The 23,890-nt window shown below is 41.8% G+C and overlaps 3 protein-coding genes across 8 annotated transcripts in view; 1 reads left to right on the forward strand and 2 right to left on the reverse strand.

Moving 5' to 3' along the window:
• Positions 1-8,386, reverse strand: part of LOC123504455 (mitogen-activated protein kinase kinase kinase 7-like) — a 47,619-nt gene extending 39,233 nt beyond the window's left edge. For 2 of the 6 annotated variants that reach the window (XM_045254979.1, XM_045254975.1), the window contains exons 1-8: positions 8,180-8,383; positions 5,585-5,674; positions 5,096-5,234; positions 4,167-4,284; positions 3,608-3,750; positions 2,960-3,143; positions 2,198-2,328; positions 1,205-1,222 (exon numbers count right to left, since the gene is read on the reverse strand). In XM_045254979.1, coding sequence (XP_045110914.1) covers positions 1,205-1,222; positions 2,198-2,328; positions 2,960-3,143; positions 3,608-3,750; positions 4,167-4,284; positions 5,096-5,234; positions 5,585-5,674; positions 8,180-8,254 — 898 coding nt within the window. In that variant the 5' untranslated portion in view covers positions 8,255-8,383. Of the gene's footprint in view, positions 1-1,204; positions 1,223-2,197; positions 2,329-2,959; positions 3,144-3,607; positions 3,751-4,166; positions 4,285-5,095; positions 5,235-5,584; positions 5,675-8,179 lie in introns of all 6 variants that reach the window. The other 4 variants (XM_045254977.1, XM_045254978.1, XM_045254976.1 and 1 more) reach the window with 4 other exon arrangements.
• A 348-nt stretch (positions 8,387-8,734) lies between these two features.
• On the forward strand, positions 8,735-15,402 carry LOC123504456 (G patch domain-containing protein 3-like). The gene is given in 9 exon segments (XM_045254981.1): positions 8,735-10,088; positions 10,242-10,449; positions 11,221-11,246; positions 11,249-11,442; positions 11,632-11,733; positions 12,498-12,630; positions 12,973-13,125; positions 13,814-13,988; positions 14,445-15,402. Coding segments are annotated over 9 exon segments (2,016 nt in total). The 5' UTR covers positions 8,735-9,253; the 3' UTR covers positions 14,635-15,402.
• Positions 15,403-16,359: 957 nt separating this feature from the next.
• Positions 16,360-19,949, reverse strand: LOC123504458 (ubiquitin-60S ribosomal protein L40). The gene is made up of 4 exons (XM_045254983.1): positions 19,794-19,949; positions 19,133-19,219; positions 18,216-18,342; positions 16,360-16,523 (listed from the first exon to the last, which is right to left on the reverse strand). Exons 1-4 carry the CDS (start codon positions 19,894-19,896, stop codon positions 16,451-16,453), a joined length of 390 nt encoding a protein of 129 aa, XP_045110918.1. The 5' UTR covers positions 19,897-19,949; the 3' UTR covers positions 16,360-16,450.
• Between the last annotated feature and the right edge of the window lie 3,941 nt (positions 19,950-23,890).

The raw sequence follows: 23,890 nt of genomic DNA on the forward strand, positions 1-23,890 counted from the left end.
ACCAAGACATTTTTCCAAGGCCACAGAGATGATTAGTGGGTTTTTCAAGACTGTTTCTCCAATAAATAATGTAGAAATCTTATCACTCTGTCTCTTGAATAGTAAAAACTTGCTTAAAAATTCTCTTCTGTCTTACCATGACTGTTTTCTAAGGCCACAGAGATTGTTAGAGTTTTCAAGGGTGTTTCTCCAGTTAATAATGTAGAAATCTTGTCACTCTGCCTCTAGAACCATAAAACCACCTTAAAAACAAACATCTCTCTCACCACGTCTTTTTTCCAAGGCCACACAGATGATTAGCAAGATTTTCAAGAGTGTTTCTCCAGTTAATAATGTAGCAATTTTGTAACTCTGCCTTTAGAAATGTAAAAACTACTTAAAAATACTCTGCTCTATGCCTGTATTCTGAAACGCTTTGCTCTTTCACCATCACTGCTTTCTAAAGACTCCACCTGAAGATATTCATGTTTTTAAGGGTATTTTTATGGCTCTGGTGATGGATTGGCAAGATTTCTAGTTTATCAAAAGGAGAAACTGTCTTGAAAACCCAGCTAGTTATCTCTGTGGCCCTGGAAAATTGTCGTAGTGAGAGGGGGAGGTGTTTCTGAATACGGGTGCTAGTAAAGTGGTAACTTCAATACTGAGATACATTTTTACCTTGATTTTTGGGTGAGATTTGACAATTTCATTTGCATTAGGAAGAGTCTATGGAGGTCAAAAGATTAATGGCCAGAGTCTTTACTATCATAATCCCATGTGTTTCTGAAGCTGTATAAACTCACCAAATAGTAACCAGAATGAATATGAAAACATGTCTAGGTACTGAAGAGATTTAAGCTGCTTACTGAGAGATTACTACTGTGGTTGAACATTCTGGAGAGCATTAGATGTGATGGATACTAGAACTAAAACCAACCAACTTCAACTTCAAGACAGAGCTTCATGGTGCCAGGAACACACATATAAACAGTAACATAACACTTTTTTCAATCCTATGTTTTTAGTACTATATCAGTGAGACATTATTTATTCACACATTTAACTAACACTCAGACCTGCAAGGGGATTGGCAACTAAGTGGGGCCTTTCTTTCTTTTTTTTTTCTTCTTTTTTGAGTTGTATGTTGTCAGTTTTCCTTCTAACATAAGAAAAAACCCACATACCACTAGTAAGGAAACACAAGAACACAGGAGTTAACACACACCTTTCTTGGGGCGCTGACCTGTGTCCACACCAAGCCAGTGAACGGTGCAGGAAGAGAGAAAGAGAGACGACATTTGTTAGTGACACCACACACAACACACACCAGCACACCACACACTTAACCCTTCAGTACTGGGATGCATTTTAACCATGAGTTTTAGGTGTAGTTAGACAATTTTACTGACATTAGGAGGGGTTTATGGAGGTCAAACAATTAATGGCCAGAATCTTCACTATTTTAAACCCCACGTAAGTTTCTGAAGCTGTATAAAATCACCAAATGAATAAAATAAATAGGGAAATGCATCCTGGTACTGAAGGGGCTAGTTAAGACCTCTAGAATTCTACTCCTACTTAGTTAAGGTTCCTCACACACATACAAAGCTAATATCACACAACACACAAAAGAATAAACAGCTCATTCCAATGCAGTTATTGTCACACTTTAAAACATGATGTCAATTTGATCTTTTAAATAAGCTTGACACCCTTTCTTAGTCACAGTACCAGCCACAAGCTTACTAATGGATAATGCAGTAAACAGGGAACAGTAAACACTACAAAGCTAATATCAGTTGAAACTCTAAGTAAATTTATAAACACAGGTAAAAAGTGACCATTATAGACACACAGATTGAGAAGAAAGTGGAACGAGAACTTGTTTGAGGACAAAGAACTGAACCAGAGAGAGAGAGAGACAGAGAGAGAGAGAATGAAAAGCAGAATAGGAGACAAACTGAAAACTAACAAAAAGATAAACAAAGCAAAAAAAAAACAATAAAACAAAAAAGAAATAACAGAAATGAAGAAAATATTAAAGATAAACAAGGAGAAAATAAGATAACCATGAGAGAGAGAGAGAGAGAGAGAGAGAGAGAGAGAGAGAGAGAGAGAGAGAGAGAGAGAGAGAGAGAGAGAGAGAGAGAGAGAGAGAGAGAGAGAGAGAGAGAGAGAGAGAGAGAGAGAGAGAGAGAGAGAGAGAGAGGAGGCTGACCAGTGATTGAGTCGTCTGAGGGGGGGTTACTAATAGGTTCGTCAGCGCCCTTGAGAAATCGCGTCACCAAGCACATCTTCTCCACCACCTCCTCCATGCGTGGCCGACGAGCCTGGTTGTGGTCCCAGCACCTGCCAGAGAGGATAGTGGTGGTGGTTGTAGTACAGTATTGGGTGTATCTGACCTAACCTAACCACAACACACCACTGCCAACCCTTCACTTCCTCACTACCTTCCTACAGTACTTCCTCCATCTCATATAAGGCCAAACACCACCACTACCTATGCTTCACCTCTTCACCAGACAGCTTATATATTTCCTCTATCTTATACAAGCACAACGCTCCACTACTCATCACCATTCACCTCCTCACTACCTTTCTACAATCTCCATCTAATACAGAGATACCAGTACCTACCTTTCACTTTTTTACCAGACCTCATATAAAACTACCATACACTGTTTACCATCTTTCACCTCCTCACTGCCCTCCTACAGTACTTCCTGCACTTAATATAAGCATAACACACCAATAACTACCACCTTTCACCTCCACACTACCCTCCTCCAGTACTTACCCCTCCATATCTCCATCCACAAGTTACCTCCACACTCCTCCTCTTACACATATGTTCCCTCCATCATCCCTCCAAATCTGACTATCTTATCTCACTTCCTTTAGAGTTAAAGTAGTCGTTTTGCAAGACACCTCCAGATGAACAATTTCTACCAACACCACCAGCGCCGCCACACCTCCTCACCGCTTCATAAGGGTCTCCAGCAGCTTGGGGCAGCCGGTGATGAGGGGCGGACGCTGCCTCTGATGGACAGCCCACATAATTCGCACAGCCAGTCCCAGGTCCTCAAATGGCACGCGTCTCGTCACCACCTCCCACAGAATGATGCCCCAGCTGTACACGTCGCATTTCTCCGTGTAGAGCTTCCCTGTGGAGGATGTGGAAGGGTGAAAGGATGGAAGGAAAGAAGGAAGAGAGAGAGAAAGGTAAATAATATGAAAGAAATGTGGAGGATGAAAAAAAAAGCAAGGATAGAAGAAAAAGAGAATGGATAAGATTGAAATGTCAGGATGAATAAAATGTAAAGGAAGGAAGGAAGGAAGGAAGGAAGGAAGGAAGGAAGGAAGGAAGAAGTGGGTGGGTGGGTGGGTGTGTGGGTGGGTGTGTGTGTGTGTTTAAGGTAGTGTGTAAGAGTTATATGGATGTAAGAAATGTGAGGTGTGACAAGAGGCAACATTAAGACAACCTGCTCTCTCTCTCTCTCTCTCTCTCTCTCTCTCTCTCTCTCCATACAAAAACCTAACCTGCCTTCAATGTACACACACAAACACACATACACACACTCTTAGACATCTCACAAACCATTAAGCTCTCTCTCTGTGTCTCTCTGACCTTCAAACACCTCTGGCGCCATCCATGCTGCTGAGCCCCTGTTGTCAGACATGATAGTGCTGAGTTCACACGCTGTGCCAAAATCACACACCTTCAGCACCTTTGCTCCCTTGGTCAGTAGCAGGTTTGGAGGTTTGAGGTCCCTGTGCAAATGTGGGATATTAGTAAAGGAAGGACTGGCACACTGGAACTCCCTGCCTGCTTCTGTATTTCCATCTTCCTATGACCTGAATGCATTTTAAGAGGGTGGTTTTTTAAGACAATCATCCTCATCTCTCTAATGCAAGAGTTAATTAGTACTCTCAGTCATTTGCCACTATTCTGTCCACTTCTCTGATACAAGAGTTAACCAGTACTCTCAGTCATTTGCCACAATTCTGTCCACCTCTATGATACAAGAGTTAACCAGTACTCTCAGTCATTTGCCACTATTCTGTCCATCTCTCTAATACAAGAATTAAGCAGTACTTTCAATCATTCACCTCTCTGATGCAAGAGTTAACCAGTACTCTCAATCATTCACCACTACTCTGTCTACCTCACTCATGCAAGAGTTAACCTGTGCAGGAGAGGGCGTGGCTGGATGGAGTGCAGGTAGGAGACAGCCTTGGCACACTGGAACAGCCAGGAGATGCCGTGAGCCAGATTGTACTGCGTGTTGGGGGAGTTGTGCAGCACTGAAACACAAGGACAATGTTACACCCCTTCACACTGACTGAGAGAAAACACACCACTAATATTAAGCTCCTTCAAACAGACTGACAAAAGACACACCATTCAAGTTATGCTTCTCAAAATTGACTGATAAAATACACCACTAACATTGTGCTCCTTCAAACTGATCCATACAAGACACTACTCTTGCTACACTTTTGAAACTGACCGACTGACAGAAAACTAATACCATGCTCCTTCAAACTGACTAACATAGGATACACCACACAAGTTATGGATATTGAAACAGAGAAGCACACACTGTACCAGCCTGCATGTGTCTCCCTGTCTTAACCAGTACTCTCAATCCTTCATCCCTTTCTCTGGTACACTCTGGAACTCCCTGCCTGCTTCTGTATTTCCAGCTTCCTATGATTTGAATGAATGGAGTAAAAGAGAGAGAAAAGCAAGAGTTAACCAGTAGTCTCAATCCTTCATCCCTTTCTCTGGTACACTCGGGAACTCCCTGCCTGCTTCTGTATTTCCAACTTCCCATGACTTGACTTCATTTAAGAGGGAGGTTTCAAGACATTTATCCCTTTTTTTGGGCTAACTCTTTCGGACCTGCAAGGGGACTGGCAACTAAATGGGCCTTTTTTTATTTTTGTTTCATGTTGCCCTTAACTAGTTTTTCCCTCTAAAACATAAATAAAAGCCTCAACTGGACCAGCCTCAATGTGTCTCCCTAGCTAATAGTACAGCAGTCACTATACTACACTCAGGCTCCATCTAGGGCAGGAAAGACAAGGGTGGTGGCAGCAGGAAGGGACTCACAATGGTAGAGAGAGCCACCATCTGCAAACTCAATGACCAGGCACTTGTAGAGACCAGACGTGCAGGCGCCATACAGGTGGATGATGTTCTCATGCTGCACCTTGGCCAGCTGCTGCACCTCATTGTAGAATTCATTAACCTGGCAAGAGAAAGAGAAAGAGGGAATGACTGTTAACTCTTTACTGCCACGGTCAGCCCTTCTCAACATCCAGAGCACAGTAACAATTGTTTACATGGGTACAGAAAAGAGGGAATAGGTTCCTTTTTACTCTCTCCAGGGTACATAGCTACTGAAGAACCTGCAGTGTAAAAATAGGTCTAAAAAGCTATTTCTGAGTAAGACAGAATACATTGAAAATCATTAACCAGCGATCGACTTAACACAGTGACCATTTTTAAGAGACACAAAGACACTGGCTCTCATATAAAGTGATAGATATGAATGGAAGAGACACAGTACCCAGTCTGTTAGTGTCTTCAGTTACTCACCTCTGACTCTGTTTCTACCTTCTTCACTGCCACCATCAACTCACGCCACACAGCCTTGTACACCACCCCGAATGACCCCTTCCCGATGCTCTGAAAGAAACACAGACAAAATTACACACACACACACACACACACAGTAGAGAGGTGGTGTGTGTGGCGAGTGTCAGTCAGATGAAGGACAAACTTGATAAATGTGGACAAAAGAGACAGGACATGAAGAGCCAAGCTTGGGCCCTGTAAATCACAAATACGTAAATACACACACACACATACATACACACACACACACTGCCTCCCTAATGCTCTGAAAAGAAGACAACAGAAATTACACACACACACACTGCCTTCCTGATGCTCTCAAAGGAACACAATGGAAGTTATACACACACATAAACACACTTCTATGATGGGAGAGTGAAGGCTAAACAAGATCCATCCAGGCCTTGATATTTACAATGATGCAGGATATCAACAGTCACCAGCCACTCCTGTATCCTCCAACCAGAAAGTAAACACTGCATAGAGCAACAGACAGCTTGATTTAGCCAATTATAAAAGTAAAGAAGAAAGTGAAGACTGTGTGAAGTGTGCAACATAAAAGAAAAGACAAGAGAGACAACATTGAGATGTTTTGGACATGTGAAGAGGAGAGGCGAGGAGGAACCAGTGAAGAAGGCAATGCTGAAACCAGTTAAAGGGAAGAAAGACAGGAAAGGTAAACAGAGTGCACGGGTTCACATCCTGGCCACTGTCCGAGGGGTGACAGTTCCCTAACGGCTGGGCTTTCAGATAGGAAATACCCCAAAAACACGTCCTTTAGTCTATAAATTCCCATGAAAAACCCACGTTGTACAAAAAATGGAATAAGAGAGATATCAGAGCTAGAAGTTTTACCAAGTATCTTAGTGGTATTTCTACATAATAGGACATTATTCTGAGACACTCCCAACACTAGACTGCAATTATTACCACTCTTCCTTAACCCCTTCAGTACTGAGATGCATTTTTACCTTGACTTTTGGGTATGATTAGATGATTTTACTTGCATTAAGAAAGGTAAATGAAGGTTAAAGTTTAATAGTCACAGTCTCCACTATTCTAATCCCCACATATGTTTCTAAAGCTGTATTAAATCACCAAATAGTAAGCAGAGTGAATATGAAAATGCATCCTGGTACTAAAGAGATTAAAACTGACCACTGGTGCATACTGTCTAATATTTGTATGTGAGAAACAGCAGTGGGACTTCATAGCAAGAAAGTCTCTTTATTTTATTTTCTTCATTAATATTTTGTTTCTGTAGCTTATTTTCTTAACCATTCATCTCAAACACTGTTGCAGCTTCTTGTGTACATTTCTAGTCACTGCCACACTACAGCTTGTATTCTCAAACACTTCTGTGCTTCACCTCCAATATTTCAAAAGGCTTTATTTAAGTTTACACAAGTTTTTAAGGTGTTTTTACTGTTCTAGAGGCAGAGTGACAAGAGTTTCACATTAATAACTGAAGAAATACTCTTGAAAATCCATCTAGTCATCTCTGTGGCCTTGAAAAATAGTCATGGTGAGAGAGAAGAATGTTTTTAAGGTGTTTTAAAGTTCTAGAGGCAGAATGACACAATTTCTACATTATCAAATGGAGAAACACTCTTGAAAACCCAGCTAATCACCTCTGAGTTCTTGAAAAATAGTCGCTGTGAGAGAGAAGAATGTTTTAGGTTCTACAGACAGAGTGACAAGATTTCTATATTACAAACTGGAGAAACAGTCTTGAAAACCCCGCTAGTCACCTTTGTGGCCTTGGAAAATAGTCATAGTGAGAGAGTAAAGCATTTCTGAATGGCTCCTTAAAACACAGCCACTCCCATCAGTATATCTCTATCACAAGGGTTTCTCAGCCCCCTGAACATTACCTATCATGCAGACCCCCGTCATAATAGACCAATTAAACACCAGTCACACACACAAACCGTCCAACCTGTCACTAGTATGCACTCTGTTAATACACACACAATAACACGCATTAAATACAGAACAGACAAGACGGGGGTTAAAAAAATGAAGGTAAACAAAGTAAATACAAGAGGTGTACTGGTGTAATGGCTAGACAGGGGGTGGCAGGGACTGAATTTACGTTGTAGGATATAAAGACGTGTCTGTGCATTGTGGGAAGATAAAATAAAGAGGTAAGGGAGAGAGTGTTGAGTCTCGGGGAAAGAAAAGTCAAGGTAAACAAAGTAATTAGTAAATACAACAGGTGTACTGGCTAGACAGAGGCTGGCAGGGACTAAATATACCCTGAAGGATATAAAATTGAGCTTGTGCATTGTGGGAAGCGATAAAATAAAGAGGTAAGGGAGAGAGTGCTGTGTCTGGCAGTGTTTACTCCTGGCGGGGCGGAGAGGGTCAGCTGGACCAAACTGGGCCACCTCGATAAGTATTTATGGAGGCACACCAGCCCAGTGGAGACGTGAAGAGAGGCACAGGGAGGCACTGGGGATGCTATAACAGCTGGTCGAGGCAGTGGGAGGCAGCATCAGGGAGAAAGGCAGAAGGAAATAGGAAATAATGGGTTGACAAGAGCCAGCAGTGTACCTCAAGAAGATGGATATCATTTGCTTCTATTTCCTCGCAGTTCTCGATGGGGCCATCCATGGCAGACAGGTGCATCCTTTCCTCACGGCATCTTTTTTCCTCAAACCATTTTCTTGACAATTATTCCTGGGCCCTCCGCTCAGCTGCTCCTCACGGCCTTCACTCCTCACTCGCCCCGCTTGGAGGCTTCAATCCTTCTCTAGCAAGATCACAGTTGCGGGAAAGTTTTTGCAACGGCGCTTATCTCTTCCCACCTAGAAACTTTTTTTTTTATTTAATTACTCGATGCACCTCTATGTTTTATCTCCATATAGTTCCAACACAGTACAGACTTCCTTCATCCTGCTATTCATGTCTATTCTCCATTTTTTGTATGAGATGCTGGGTTGGAGCTACAAAAATCAACTTAGAAACGAAATGACTCACTGATGTGCCTGTTCAATAGTAAAGAACTGGCTTGAAATATTCTGAAATAGTATTAGACAACAAAGAAGCTAAATGATTCTCAAAGGGCAAAATACAATAGAAAATAGCAAGAGCAAAAGCTGATAATGAACCCGTTACAAAGGCCCACCACCACCACCACTACCAGTCTGTGTTTATGTGGTAGTGAAGCAAACGTTTAATTCTGCAAAGTTGTTCTGTCACGAGGAAAGGCTGCTTAGATGAATAAGTCCCTTCATGACAACATTGCTACTCCCTCAACCGTCCTAGTGGCGTGGGTGGCTGTCAGTTGAGGAGGGCGTAACCAGCTTAGGACACAGTGGACTTGGTGTGTGTGGTAACTGGTAGGTGGGCAGCTCTCCTTTCCGTACTGCCAGGATTAGTGAAGTGATGTGGTCCCTCAGTCGTGTATGTTATAGCTAGTGGTGGGCACAGGTACAGTAGCGGGAGGAGGGGGGGATGTAATGCCTGACTGAACGGACCAGCGCTACCGATCACCTCACTTTTAAGGACACCCAGAACGTAATACACACATATACACGCATACAACGTCTTAATCACTCATAACATCATTTTCCCGTCAATATCTCCCTCTAGAGCTGGTCATAATTGTGTGTCCGTGCTGTCATAATGTATTTTATAATCGCTAACATCCCTGAGAACTTCCACTCTGCTGACTTACGAAACTTCTTCTCAGAGTTCATAGAAAAGGAGGCATTTAATTGCTTCCATTTCCGCCATAGACCCCACAGTAACCTATTGAATATTCTGAACAAGTCTATTATTTTGTCTGATGGTGGAGCTAGTACTGGGAATAAGAGTGACACTGACCACAGGGAGACAACTGACACAACTGCTACAGGGAGTGGCCACAGGGAGGACAGTGACACAACTGCTCCAGGGACAGTGAATAGCGGTGACAAAGGATGTAACTCAGGCAGGTTATCAGAGAGAACAGGAGTTGGTGAGGGTGAGAATGTCAGCGTGGGGAATAGCACCAAGACAGAGGTTGATGGTGAGGGGAAAGGTGATAGTGATGGTGATGAAGCCAGTGAATGCTCCAAGAATCACTGGCTAACCTCTGGTCTTGCTGGTCTTGCCTCGCTCATCAGTGAGAAGAAGAAGCAAGTTAAGCCAAGCAGGAAGTGGCCTTCTGATGTTGAGGAAGGTGACAGTAAGACATCTAGTGTTAAGGAGGGCCAGAATGTGTCTGAGGGGGACAGTAGCAGTGTGGCCAGGAACAACAGCAAAGACCAGCCTTCCTCATCCCTTGTGGAAATGCTGCCCCCACTGCAGAGTGAGGAGGCATCAAAGAGGACCTGCTGTGTGGTGGAGGTGAAGGACAGCCTCCAGGAAAGGTTTATGAGGAAGTACGACCGCAAGCACTGGCTGACTCGCTCGGGTGATATCCTGCCCCAGCGCTGCTACCTCCTCGGGGTGGACTTCAGGGACTCCCAGACCAGTGGTGAGTCCAGACATGGTGTTAAATGAATCACTCTTGGAAATTTATATCTTTTTCCTATTATTATTGTTATCATTTCTACTTTTATCTATTCTATTAGTATAACTGTAGTGCATTTATACAATCAAAATAGTTTTATACCATCCTCTCCACCAGACAGCGAGGAATATAAGACCCACCAGGAACACAGCGCCCTCAGCCTGGTGTCCGCTACCGTGCGAGATCTCCTGGAATTCCGACCACCACCCATCATGCCACAGGGCAACGTGGGCACCCCAACACACCACTTCAAGATGCTGATCCGAACCTGCCAGATGCCCGGCACACTCATCAAGAAGCTGGGCCTGGAGTTCCCCAGAGCAAGGTCAGGAAGTTTGGTAGTCTGCCTATTAAAGAGTTCCTATGCATCATTCTATATTAATACATTTTTCTACTTTACCTACCTATTTTTTTTGCTTTATTTTTTCATCAGCCTATTTATTCTGCTGCCTATTCTTGTTTCTGCTCCCTATTCTTTTTAATCTAGCAATTTTTTTCTGCTGCCTATTCTTTTCCTCTGCCTATTTTTTTGTTTCCTATTCAAATTTGTCTCTGCTTATTTTTTTTTTTTCGCCTATTCTTTTCTTCTGCCTATTCTTTTCTGCTACCTATTCTTTTCCTCTGCCTATTTTTTTCTGCTCCCTATTCTTTTCCTCTGCCAATTTTTTTTACTTTGTCTTTTTTGACTATTATTTTGTCTTTTTTTACACTCCCTATTTTTTCTTTACTCCCTATTTTTTTACTCTACCAATTTTTTCTTTTCTTTTTTTTTTTTTTTTTACTCTACCTATAAGAGACTAGATGACTCTATCCATCTGTCATTCATGCAGCATCTTTTCCTTTTTTAATGCAAGAATGGAAATCTGGCCAAAGGTAACAAAAACAACCCACCTAGATGCCAGTCCCGAGCAGGTCCGAGAGAGTTAGCCAAAAGAATCAGGTACCATGTCTTGAAACCTCCCTCTTAAATGCATTCAGGTCATAGGAAGATGGAAGTACAGAAAAAAATACAGCAGGAGGCAGGGAGTTCCAAAGTTTACCAGTGAGGTTCATAAGAGCATAGTAGTAAAGACTAACCCTGTTTTGTGATCAACAGAGGCAAGAAGCGGTTTGGCCAGGTGCCTTTGACTACGGAACAAGTGTGGTGGCCGGCCAGGAGGGCAGTGAAGGTGGGAAAGAGGCAAACATCGCCTTCACTGCCACTGGCCATCTCATTCCAACCTCAGCAGACTTTGAGGAGCAGCAGAAGAGGAGGAGGAGGGAGAAGAGGAGGATGTCATCTTTAGGACCTCGACTAGAACTAAAGAAGGAGGAAGAGGTGAGGAAGTGACACCTTCATATATGGAGAGGAATAGGACAAGTTCACCTTTGCTTTTTAGACACTATGCTCTCTCACCATCACTGCTTTCCAAAGGCTCCAGTTGAAGATATCCATATTTTTAAGAGTATTTTTATGGTTCTGGTGATAGATTGGCAAGATTTATAGTTTGATCTTGTTTGCCGGCAGGATGGAGCAGAGGTGGAGGAGTGGGAGAGGTATGAGTCCTTCCATGAAGACGTCACATCCCAGGACCGCATCAAGGAGAGGCGCTTTGAAGAGGAGCTGGAGGTAAGACACACACACACACACACACACACACACACACACTTTATTTTTCCCTATCAATAAATGCATCTATCAGTCAATCTTTTTCTTGAAATGTGTCTTTTTCAAACCAATATTCCTTTCAACTCATTTATTTATTTATTTATTTAATTATTTATTTTACCTTCCATTCAACACTCACTCACTCACTCGGTTCACTTATTTCCTTTACATAAACCTTTCACACCTATCATTACTTTCACCATTTCTTCCCTCCATTCACTCCTCCTCTCCCACATACACAGTCCAGCTTCACCTCGTATGCATTCTTCCTGCTTCTCTCACTCAGTTCACTTATTCCCAGTATATAAATCACTCACACATCATTACTTTCACCATTTTTCCTCTCTGTTCACTCATTCTCTCCCACATACACACCACAGCCTCACCTCTGTTGCTTTCTTCCTTTATCACTTACTCCCTTTACATAAACCACGCACAGCCGTCATTATTTTTGCCAGTTCTTCTCTTTGTTTACTCATTCTCTCCCACATACACACTCCACTAACATGTATTTTACTCTCAAACTTTTCTTTGCTTCACCTCCACTGTTTCAAAAGGCTCTATTTAAATTTACACTAGTTATTTAAGGTGTTTTTACAGTTCTAGAGGCAGAATGACAGGATTTCTACATTATTAACTGGAGAAACACAAGTTCACCAGTTCTATGCACTCACTCTGTCCCACATACACAGTTCACTAACCTATGTGTGTCTTTGTTCCTGCAGGTGGTGTGGGAGAAGGGTGGGTCAGGCCTGGTCTTCTACACAGATGCCCAGTACTGGCGGGCACAGCAAGGCGACTTTGATGAACAGACAGCTGATGAATGGGATGTGGACATGTCTGTGTACTATGAGGAAGGTGTGTGTGTGTGTGTATGTGTTTGAATAAATGCAATAAAAACTCTCCATAGTTATTAAAGTTGCAAGGGACAGTGTGGAGATGACATTTTTAAATATCTTCCTTTTTATATAATGTTCTTAACCTCTTTACTACCATGGCACATCTTCATATTTATTCTGGTTACTATTTTACTATTAAACTGGACCACAAATCTTCTGACCTTCATAGACCTTTTCTAATTAAATAAAACTGTCTATTCACTCCTAAAACTCGTAAAAAAACTGTATCCCTGTATTGAAGTGGTTAATCAGAGCCTCCCACATAAGAAGAATAAGTAAATGGAATAAAATCTCTCCACAGGTGCTGGTGACAAAGATGCGAGGGACAGTGTGGAGATGACGCAGAGTGACAAGCTGAGGTCTGGCAGTCTGGCACCCTCTGTGTTTGTCAAGAGAAAGGCAGAGGAAGAGTCATCAACTAAAGCAAGGAAAAGGAGAGAGAGGAGAATAATAGGTGTGTACTTAATGTTAACCCCTTTCAGTTCTATTACACATTTTTATATTCATTCTGCTTACTATTTGACAGTTTCATAGAGCTTCAGGGATAAATGTCTTGAAACCTCTCGCTTAAATGAAGTCAAGTCATAGGAAGTTGGAAATACAGAAGTAGCTAGAGAGTTCCAGAGTTTGCTAGAGTAAGGGATGAATGATTGAGAGTACTGGTTAACTCTTGCATATCTCTCTCTGTTTCTTCAGTCATAAGAAGTTGGAAATACAGAAGCAGATAGGGAGTTCCACAGTGTGCCAGAGAAAGGGGTGAATGATTGAGAATACTGGTTTTTCTATCTTTGTATCTCCATTCATTCAAGTCATAGGAAGTTGGGAATACAGAAGCAGGCAGGGAGTTCCAGTGTACCAGAGAAAGGGATGAATGATTGAGACCATTAACTCTTGCTTTTCTGTTTCTCCACTTTTCTTGATTCTGCCTCATTTCCTCCCTCTCTCTGTCTCTCCATTAATTTTTCTTGCCTCCCTGTTGCATTCCATTTCTCTCTCTGTGTCTCCATTCACTTTTCTTGACTTTGCCTCATTTCCTTCCTTCTCAGTTTCCCCATTAATTTTTCTTAGCTGCCTCATTTCCTCCCCTCCTGACACCCATCCCTTGCATTTCCTCCTTTACTGACACCTCTCCTTATTTTCAGGCCCCACACCACCCCCTACTATTGGCAGATTTGAGGCCCACACGCGAGGGTTTGGCCGCCGCATGATGGAGGCTCAGGGCTGGAAGGAGGGACAGGGGCTGGGGGCAGGCTCAGCTGGGATGCCCTATGCTCTGGAGGGAGATGGACAGCACCCACTTGATAGGAAGGGCTTTGGGTAAGTGTGGTCTTGGCTGGCTCTGTGTTAAGTCTTCAATTGGTGATACTAGTTAATGTTATTCCTTCTATTAATTATTCTCCTTCTTTCAGTTGGTATATTTTCCTTGTCACTTTTCTATTTTCTAGTTTTTTTTTTTTTTTTTTTTTTTTGTTGTTTGTCTATTTTGTTCTTTGCCATCATTTGGTATATTATTTTGTCAATAGAGTTTCTTGTGTCCATGTTTATATTGATCTCTTCCTTCAGTTGAATTTTAAAATGTCAGTTCTCATGTAAATTAACACAAAATGATGCTATATAAAGAGAGAGAGAATGTGTGTGTGTGTGTGTGTGTAACAAAATCAATCAAAATTCAAGACTATGGGAATGCGTAGCAATGCAGTACTTTTTGTCATCACATAAGAAAATAGTTGAACATTTCCTTTCCAATCAATCTAACTTTCTCTTTCCTCTCAGCTACCACGGAGAGAAGCTACAAGGTTGGTCATCCTCCTCCTCCTCTACCTCCACCTCCAGCACAACACGGAGACCTCAGCACCGCCACCACCGCATCTCCACTATATTTGACCGGACAGAAGATGCAGACCCTCCCACACCAGCACTCAGAACGCCGGAGCCAACTGCCCTCTCCCATCGCCCTCGCTGACACAAACCTTGCCTTATCCATGTACAAGAACCCACATCACAGAATAGCCTCTTTATAACAAGAAAAAAGGATAAAAAATAGATTGTGCAATTCATGTGTGGCTGTAAAATAAGAAAATGCATCTCAAGTGTGGCAAATAGAGACTTAAAACCTCATGATTTGATAAGGCTGTTGGTAGATAAGTCAATTGGTCACTTTCTGGCAAGTTGGTCTGTCTAGTGAAGGAGAATCTTGCCCTTCTTGACAATATAATGAGTGTGAATGTAGGATACAGTGCCCAGTAAATAAGTCAGCTGGTCAGACTGCATTTTAATGGTGTCTGTTGAAAGGAGTCGTGTGTGTGGTGGGGCTGTGAAAGTAATAGTAGTAGTAGTTGATGTGTTTTTGTAAATGTGAGTGAAGGATTAATGTTCAGATGTATATTTTTGTACTTATTATTTCTCCACTTTTTCCTTTTGTAAATTTATAACCAACTTCTATTTAATGCAAGGCCTCAATATTATTCAAACTCTTCAGTACCAGGACACATTTCCATATTCATTCTGGTTACTATTCGGTGGTTTTATACAGCTTCAGAAACTCATGTGGGGATTAAAATAGTAAAGACTCTGGCCATTAACCTTCTGACCTCCATAGAGCCTTCCTAATGCAAATAAAAATGTCTAATCATACCTAAATCTCAAGGTAAACAATGCGTCCCAGTACAGAAGGGGTAAAGTATGAATTTACATGAGTCAAGTTGTGAAATAAAGTATTCCTGTTTTCTTATCCTGAGTTTTGATACCCTGATAATAAAATGTCAATACCCACTTGAACCTAATCCTGTTCACTTTCACACCGAAGGGACAGATAGAAGAGGAAAAATAGATATGCCTCTTCTGAACCTAAGGCTTGTATTCTCAAACACTTCTGTGCTTCACCAGTATTTCAAAAAGGCTTTATTTAAATTCACACGTTTTAGGGCATTTTTACCATTCTACAGGCAGTGACAAGATTTCTACATTATTAACTAGAAACACTTGAAAACCCTGCTAATCATCTCTGTAACCTTAAGAAATAGTCATGGTGAGAGAGCAAAGCATTTCTGAATGTGGGCCCAACACACACACATCACTGCTTCACTGAAATTACACCCTTTAATCTTGTCCAAGTCTCTACCTTATTCCCAGTGGACTAAAGTGGTGAGAGCAAAGCATTTCCAAATATGGGCCCAACACACACACACATCACTTTGCTTCTCTGAAATTACACCCTTTATCTTGGTCAAGTCTCTACCCTATTCCCAGTGCACTGAAGTTAATGTGGACATGAGAATAAGCATCAAAGTATGTGAAAATGAGCTTGAGATGCAGATTAGTTACCTGCATGATGTTTTTTCTTATTAAATCACTCGACATGAGCACCAAACCCACAAACACACACCACCCACACTTAACTTACCCCAAACAAGATGGGAAGGGGGACAGTCTTGAGTCACCTTACTACACTAAGGATAAAATCTCTTGTAGTAATGTTGCTGTCAAGATAGGCGAGGTTACAGGATGGGACGCAAGGTAGTTACTTGAAGACCAACTGACATAGCCACTGATCCCTCTCTCTCTCTCTCTAGGTGGTGGTGGTGGTGTGGTGCCACTCTGCTGGGTATAGTCTGGCATCATGGTTCAATGCTTGCAATGAGACCAGCCACAGTAAAGATATCACACTTATGAGGAAGAAAACAAGGAGTAAAGCTGGAGATTGACTTTATTGGAGCCATGTAATGCTTTACCTATTCTCTCCAGTGCTTTGTAATATCTCCTTAAGGAACACCAAAAGCTTAACCCTTAATCTTCTTCTTGGGTCGGATGTTTGAGGTGTGGCCACACTTCTTCTTGCGGCAGTTGGTGGCCCTGGAACAAAGGAAGGAGTCACAACAGGTTAAAGAGAGGCAGCCACATAAGCAGGCTTCCTCAGTGGTCAGTAGGAAGGTCACAGCATGGTGATGTGTTGGGTAAGACACCTCAGAAGAGGGAACCTTTCGGCATTTTCATCATGTCAAATCTACCTATCATGGACTTCTGTGTTTCTGCTGGTACTGTGCCACTCTTTACAATTAAGTCAAATCTACTTCTATAATGAACTGTTCCTTAATTTTACCAGTACTATTTCATTCTTTGCGTTGAAGTCAAATCTACTTCTATCATGAACTGTTCTGTGTTTCTCTTGGTACGATTTCATTCTTTGCGTTGAAGTCAAATCATCTTCTCTCGGAATCTATTCCTGAAAGTGTGCGTGTGTGTGTGAGGGGTGTGTTTCTCTGCCCTGTGCCAAGCCAGCTCAGCCAGCAAACATACAGGCCCCTGATTGCATTACACCCACACCCACTCTCTATCTCTCTAACATGCCCACCACAACACACTTCCGATATACTATTACTTATATTTCAATTCTATATATCCAACTGAAGACAAACGCTAATAAATTAACTACACACACCTTGAAGTTAAATCCAATGCTATCTTTCACTTTACTGGCACAAGAACACCCTCAAACTTCAACTTATCCTATCCAATTCATTCACCATTCAACACAACAGCTCCTTGCAACACTGACAACCATATTCTCAATCACTCACCAATATTATCTCCACATTTCTAACCACACGAGTTAACCATTCATCATTCATCTCTTTCTCTGGTACACTGGAACTCCCTGCCTGTTTTTCCTGGTAGCCTTGCCTCCTAATGCCACACAAAATCCTACTCTTATTATCTAAACTCTTCATTGTATCTCCACACAAAATTCATAGCACTTTAGCATATCTAATTTCACTGATTTTAACCACTTAGTCTGCTCTGTTGGCTAAGCAAGGTAAGAGAATGTACAGTGATGATTTACAGCCAGAATGACCCACAAAAGAGGTGAGAGAGGAGAGAAGAGAAGAGGAGAGAGAGAGAGAGAGAGCACACTTGCCCCAGTAATCATGCAATAACTGATATCCCCAGTGCACTCTCATTTCTCACACACACACACACATGCAAAGCCATCCATCCACAGCAGTATTCCAAAGGGGACAAAACCTTCACCACTAAACATGATCACTTGAGTCCCCTTCAACAGCTGCTTAACATGACCTGACACACCAAGACACCAGATAAGAAATACATTAGAAACTTAAAACATCCTTGCTCAAATGTGAAAGAAGAGACAATATTTAAGACTCAATGTTCAAACTCAAGAAAACCAAGAGATCACCATTCCTGATCCCAAAAACACCAAGTCACCAGGTAATAGAATAGTAAAAAGGCAATCCCAACACCAGTATTAGACTTACAAACTTCCTTCCTAACATAACCTTAACCAGTGTATCAAGAGAACCAAACCACACCAGTTAAGCATTCCCAATAGGTCCCAAAGTCACAGATACACAACCCTACTTCACTCAAGGCAACTCTAACCTTAGCAATACACTCACACACTTTCTAACATACCCTTAACCAGTGTATCAAGAGAACCACACCAAACCAAACTCAATAGGTACCAAAGTCACCCAGATAGACAAAACCCCAGTTCATTCAAGGCACAAGAGTGGCATTGCTAACCTGGGGTGGAGGCGAGCATAACACTTGCGGCAGATCATCTTGTTGCAGTTGTACTTCTCAGCAAGGAGTTTGAGGGAGGGCTCGATGACACCACCACGCAGCCGCAGCACCAGGTGAAGGGTGGACTCTGGGAAATTAGAAAGTGAGGCTTGTATCAGAAATATATAGGATTAGGTGAGGAAATGGAAAGAATACAAGGCTTTAAAGTGTCATATAGAAGGAATACGAGAGTTTGAGTCAGAAATAAGGAACATTAAGTGGAAATAGAAGAAATATGAGAAGTGTAAATCTTAGACAGAAGGAATATGAGGGTTGTAAGTGTCAGTAAGAAGGAATAGCAGGGTCACAAATGTCAGAAATATAAGCATGACCAGGTGGATATTAAAAAGAATACGAGGACTATAAATGTCAGAAATAAACATGATTAGGTGGAAAATAAAGCAAATGAGGGTTATAACTGTCACAAATATAAAGGAAACAATCATATCTCCCCTCCCTCTTTGACAATACTGAAGGCACAACTGTTAAGGAGTGTGAATGGAAGACAGGAGAACATAATTAACTGAAAAAAAAAAAAAGGTGAATAAAGAAAATTAGACTTAAAAATGCCACAAATATAAAGCAAACACAACTTCTTATAATTCTAGCCATAAAATAAGAAATGCAGAGTTAATATAAGGTCTATAATTAAGTTCCCTATGCAATACAATTTAGTCCCTACGTAACACTTTGTAGTAGTGCGAGGAGCATGATTTAAGTCAGAAATGGCAGGAACGTTAAATACTGACAGTAAAATCAAGGTAATAAAAATGCATCTCAGTACTGAATGAGTTAAACAGGGACTGCCACACGTAGCCCTGATAGTACAGCCTCTTGCAGCTTCCCTTATTGTATCCCTCACTGTGTTAAGTTCTCACCTTTCTGGATGTTGTAGTCAGAGAGGGTGCGGCCATCCTCAAGCTGCTTGCCGGCAAAGATCAGTCGCTGCTGGTCAGGAGGAATACCTGTTAAATGGAATCAATTTTAGTACCTATGGATAAATATGGAAATAATTGTTTTTTTCTCTTTTCTAGTTGTGAGGCATAGGTCTGTTTATCTCTTCAAGCATTATTTCTACACTAAATTCAGTCCTTTCAACACCTGACTAATATTCAGTGGGTAACAAGTTGTGAAGTAACTGTAGGTCTGAAAATAACAGCCTTTTATAGTTCTGGGACATTGAGGTCTGTGTATCTCTTCAAGCATTATTTCTACACTTAATTCAGTCTTTTTCTCAATGTAGATAGCAAGTTTTGAAGTAACTATAAGTGTGAATATAACAGCCTTTTATAGTACTGTGACATTGAGGTAGTCTGCGTATCTCTTCACGCATTATCTCTACATTCAACTCCGCCCATTTCTCAACAAAAATTCAGGATGTGGACGGCAATCTTTCCACCATATCACCCTCCACAAGCTACCTCCACCGACAGACCTTCCTCCATGTTTCCTCCACCTTCCCTGCAATTTTGACTATCCTACCTCCCTTCCTTGATAGTTAAAAATAATCTTGTCACACCTCATAACACCCTCCCTCACCTTCCTTGTCCTGGATCTTCGCCTTCACATTTTCAATAGTATCGGAAGGCTCGACCTCAAGGGTGATGGTCTTCCCCGTCAGGGTTTTCACGAAGATCTGCATCTGGAAAGAAACAAACTTGCTCGGTAAAATGTTCTTGGTATGGCTGTGTGTATGAGGTAATGAAGAGAGAACACACACACACACACACACACACACACACACACACACACACACACACACACACGCACGGTAAAATGTTCTTGGTATGGCTCTTGCATTGGAGGTAATGAAGAGAACACACACACACACAGAGTGAATGATTAAGAGTACTGGTTAAGTCTTGCATTGGAGAGGTGGACAGAAGTGATGAATGATTAAGAGTACTGGTTAACTCTTGCATTGGGGAGGTGGATAGAGTAGTAGTGAATGAGAGTACTGGTTAACTCTTGCATTGGGGAAGTGGACAGAGTAGTGGTGAATGATTGAGAGTACTGGTTAACTCTTGCATTGGGGAGGTGGACAGAGTAGTGGTGAATGATTGAGAGTACTGGTTAACTCTTGCATTGGGGAGGTGGACAGAGTAGTGGTGAATGATTGAGAGTACTGGTTAACTCTTGCATTGGAGAGGTGGACAGAGTAGTGGTGAATGATTGAGAGTACTGGTTAACTCTTGCATTGGAGAGGTGGACAGAGTAGTGATGAAAGATAAAGGGTACTGGTTACAGCAAGGCAAAAAGAAAGAAAGAAAGAAAGAAAATAAATAAATAAATAAATAAATAAATAAATAAATAAATAAATAAATAAATAAATAAATAAATAAATAAATACTCTTAATACAGGAAGGAATACCACCACCACCACCTCTATGCTGTATTGGTGCAAGTAACGAGTAGCTTCTAGTGTGTGGTGAGGAAGAATGCTGGTGTGGTGAACTGTAAGGCTTCACCACACCAGGGAAGACAATCACTAGCATCACCACCACCACCACCACTACCTTTTACTTTCATAACCCATATTTTTCATGAAGGTGGGGGCGGGGAACAAGGAGAACTGAAGGGACATCTATATTAGGACAATGGTGGCAATGCTAGGCTAGGTTAGGTTGGTGGAATGGAATGGTATGCCTTGTCTAAACCTACTGGCGGGATGGTTTCTTTACGAGAATGCCACTTAAATTATTGATATAGGCAAAAATAAGGTAATAACTGTACTTTCAATGTATCAACACCTAAATAAAGCTTCTCTATAGTAAAAATGGCTTTAAATACGTACGAATTATGTTTTAACGCAAACTTCCTGATAACAATCCATTCTCTTCTATACTGAACACCTTAGCTCTGTCCTTTAAGCCGGGCACACATTGAGACGCAGGTGACACAGACAATGCAGCACAGAAAACTGCATCTCACTATTTTAAATGTAAGCGCGCACATTGACACTGAGGGCAACACAGTGCGCAGACTTGTTTCGGCCTCCGTCACGCAGTCTTTGAAACGTAATTTTCTGGACACGTGCGGCGCAGAAAGTCACATCCTCAGTATCCATATAATGTCGTCCATTGAAGAACTTTGAAGCCGTCCGCCAACACAAAGTCCTGGACGATGCAACTCATACAACTGGATGACATGAAAGGGTCACTGAGAGACGAGATATGGGCTAAGATTCCATCCACTCTACAGTTCAAAGATGGTGAGTATATTGTTGTATGGCAGCGTACGACTGAGATAATAGGCTTTCCGATGATGTGTGTGTGTGTGTGTGTGTGTGTGTGTGTGTGTGTGTGTGTTTCTCAGGTAATCTTGAGCAACAGCCATGACCGCAGACCTGCATAGGATGACAGGCTGCTTCTCAATGTGCGCACCACGCCTCTGTTGCCCTGCGTTGCTCTGCCTTGCCCTGCGTTTCAATGTGCGCCCAGCCTTACAGCGGTCTAGATGAAGTGGTGATAGGGAAGCGGATATGGAGTGGGGTTGACCAAGGAGCTGAATAGGCTTAATTAATTGACATGTCACGCACGACTTCTGCTGGCCTATGATATTTAACTATTGAGATTGATTAAGCCACAACTCCTTTATAAAGTCTACTCCTTCCTATTCCCACTCCCTTGAAATATTTCTTTTACTTCTACTACTACTACTACTACTACTACTACTACTACTACTACTACTACTACTACTAATATATACTACTACTGCTACAAGTTTTCATTCAAATGGAAACCGCCAGTCAATTAGGTGGAAAATTTTAAACATGAGAACCTTACTTTATTATTATTATTATTTATTTTTTAATGTTATGGCCTATGGCGCCTGTAGGTGTACTTGAAGAGTACGTATAGGAAGCGCTGTTTAACTTCCACCCATTAGTGGCGCAGGCAATTTTATTTTGTAGTGGTACCCATATTAGGGCCCATATCACCACCCAAGTATCTTTGATGTAATCCCCTAAAACCTGGGTATCATTGTGACATGTAGGTAACTTTAAACCACTCGACAAATGGCAGTTTTACGTGGTGGGATTCGAACCTGGGCGTCTCCCCGATCCTACGCTCAGCACCTTCACTACATCACCGCCACACTTCATGTAAACTCAAATAAATGGTGCTCAAATTTACGTTTCTAGAGTTATTGCTTACGAAACTAGGCTTGCTCTTTTCATATGAGCACATAAGCATAGTAGTGATCTTCAAATATAAATAGATGGTCATTCATTACACACACACACACACACACACGTCAGTTCATCTGGTAGCAGTCACCATACCATACCACACCACCACCACCACCACTCACACACCACACTACACCTCATTGACACATAATCCCTTAATTTACCCAGCACAAGGTTCGGCAGCGCCGCAGGCCGAGAAATCCCCGAAAAAGCCAACGCCTAAACGATCTTCAAAAATGGTCAGACTATACCACCACCGCCACAACCACCATCACACCACACCACCACCACCACCACCATCGCTAGACCGCACAATACCACCACCACCACGACCGCTACCATCACAACACCATACCACACCACCACACACCAAAATTATCACCTCCACCATTACTACAAAACACACCACACCACATCACTACCACCACCACCACCATTACCATCACACAAAACACCACACCATAACACACCACAACACACCATCACCAACCGCACTATAGCACTCTCTCCAGTCTCCAGTCTCCACCAGCTGGCTACTCCCACGCTCCCACCCGGCCCAGCCCCGCCCCGCTCGACCCTGCCGCCTCCCACTATACTACGAAAACTAAACGTATTTTGTGACTTTTCTCTGGTTTTGCATGTGTTTCGAGGTGTTTTCTGGACTGGGAGTAGGAGGAAGTGGCGGTGGAAGGGAGAGGTGGAGTGAGGGAGTGAGGGCGGGGGAGGTGGAGTCATTCCAAATGAAAACAAAAAAATATTTCGGCATAAGGCTTAAATTATTTTTCCTTTATTAATGGAGTTGGCATTGTTCTGATAGCTGATTTGTTATTAGCGAAGTGAAGCAAGTTTCAAGCCACAATAAAATCGAGTCTATTTGTGTTTTGGTTTATCGAAAAAAAATAACACTGTCACTGCGTAAAATATAACTTTTTTTAATTACCACGCGCAGGGTTGTTCTGGTGCTTGATTTAACACTTCAAATGTATGAAAAACATGATTCAAATAACAATATTCCATAATATTTAGTCTAACTATTAATATTTTCAAATTCAAAATTTTTAGCGGTTCCAAAATAGAAAACAAAAATCTTTATACGACAAGTAATCAGTGTTTTCTTCATTTGGCTGAAAAGCGAAAATTTTCCTTATTCAGAAAATGTAATATAATGTAATGTGGCTGCGTTTTCCATCTCGACATTCTGATGTGTTTCTGACCCGTTGATTTGACATAAAGACTTTTAGTTTGACCGCGCTAAGTAAATAAACCACCCGGTAGGGATATTATATTTTGGCTATTAGTTAAATTATTTGTCGTATCTAAAAGTGTAGTGTATACCAGTCTGGGAGCCTGTTTTCTTGTGGCGATTTTTTAAATGAATTACGTACGTAAATATTGGCCCACAGAAGCACCTCCGCCTTGCCTTCCCCCATGTCAGTCCACCAAT

The sequence above is a fragment of the Portunus trituberculatus genome, chromosome 16, assembly GCF_017591435.1.
Source record: "Portunus trituberculatus isolate SZX2019 chromosome 16, ASM1759143v1, whole genome shotgun sequence".
Taxonomy (NCBI): domain Eukaryota; kingdom Metazoa; phylum Arthropoda; class Malacostraca; order Decapoda; family Portunidae; genus Portunus; species Portunus trituberculatus.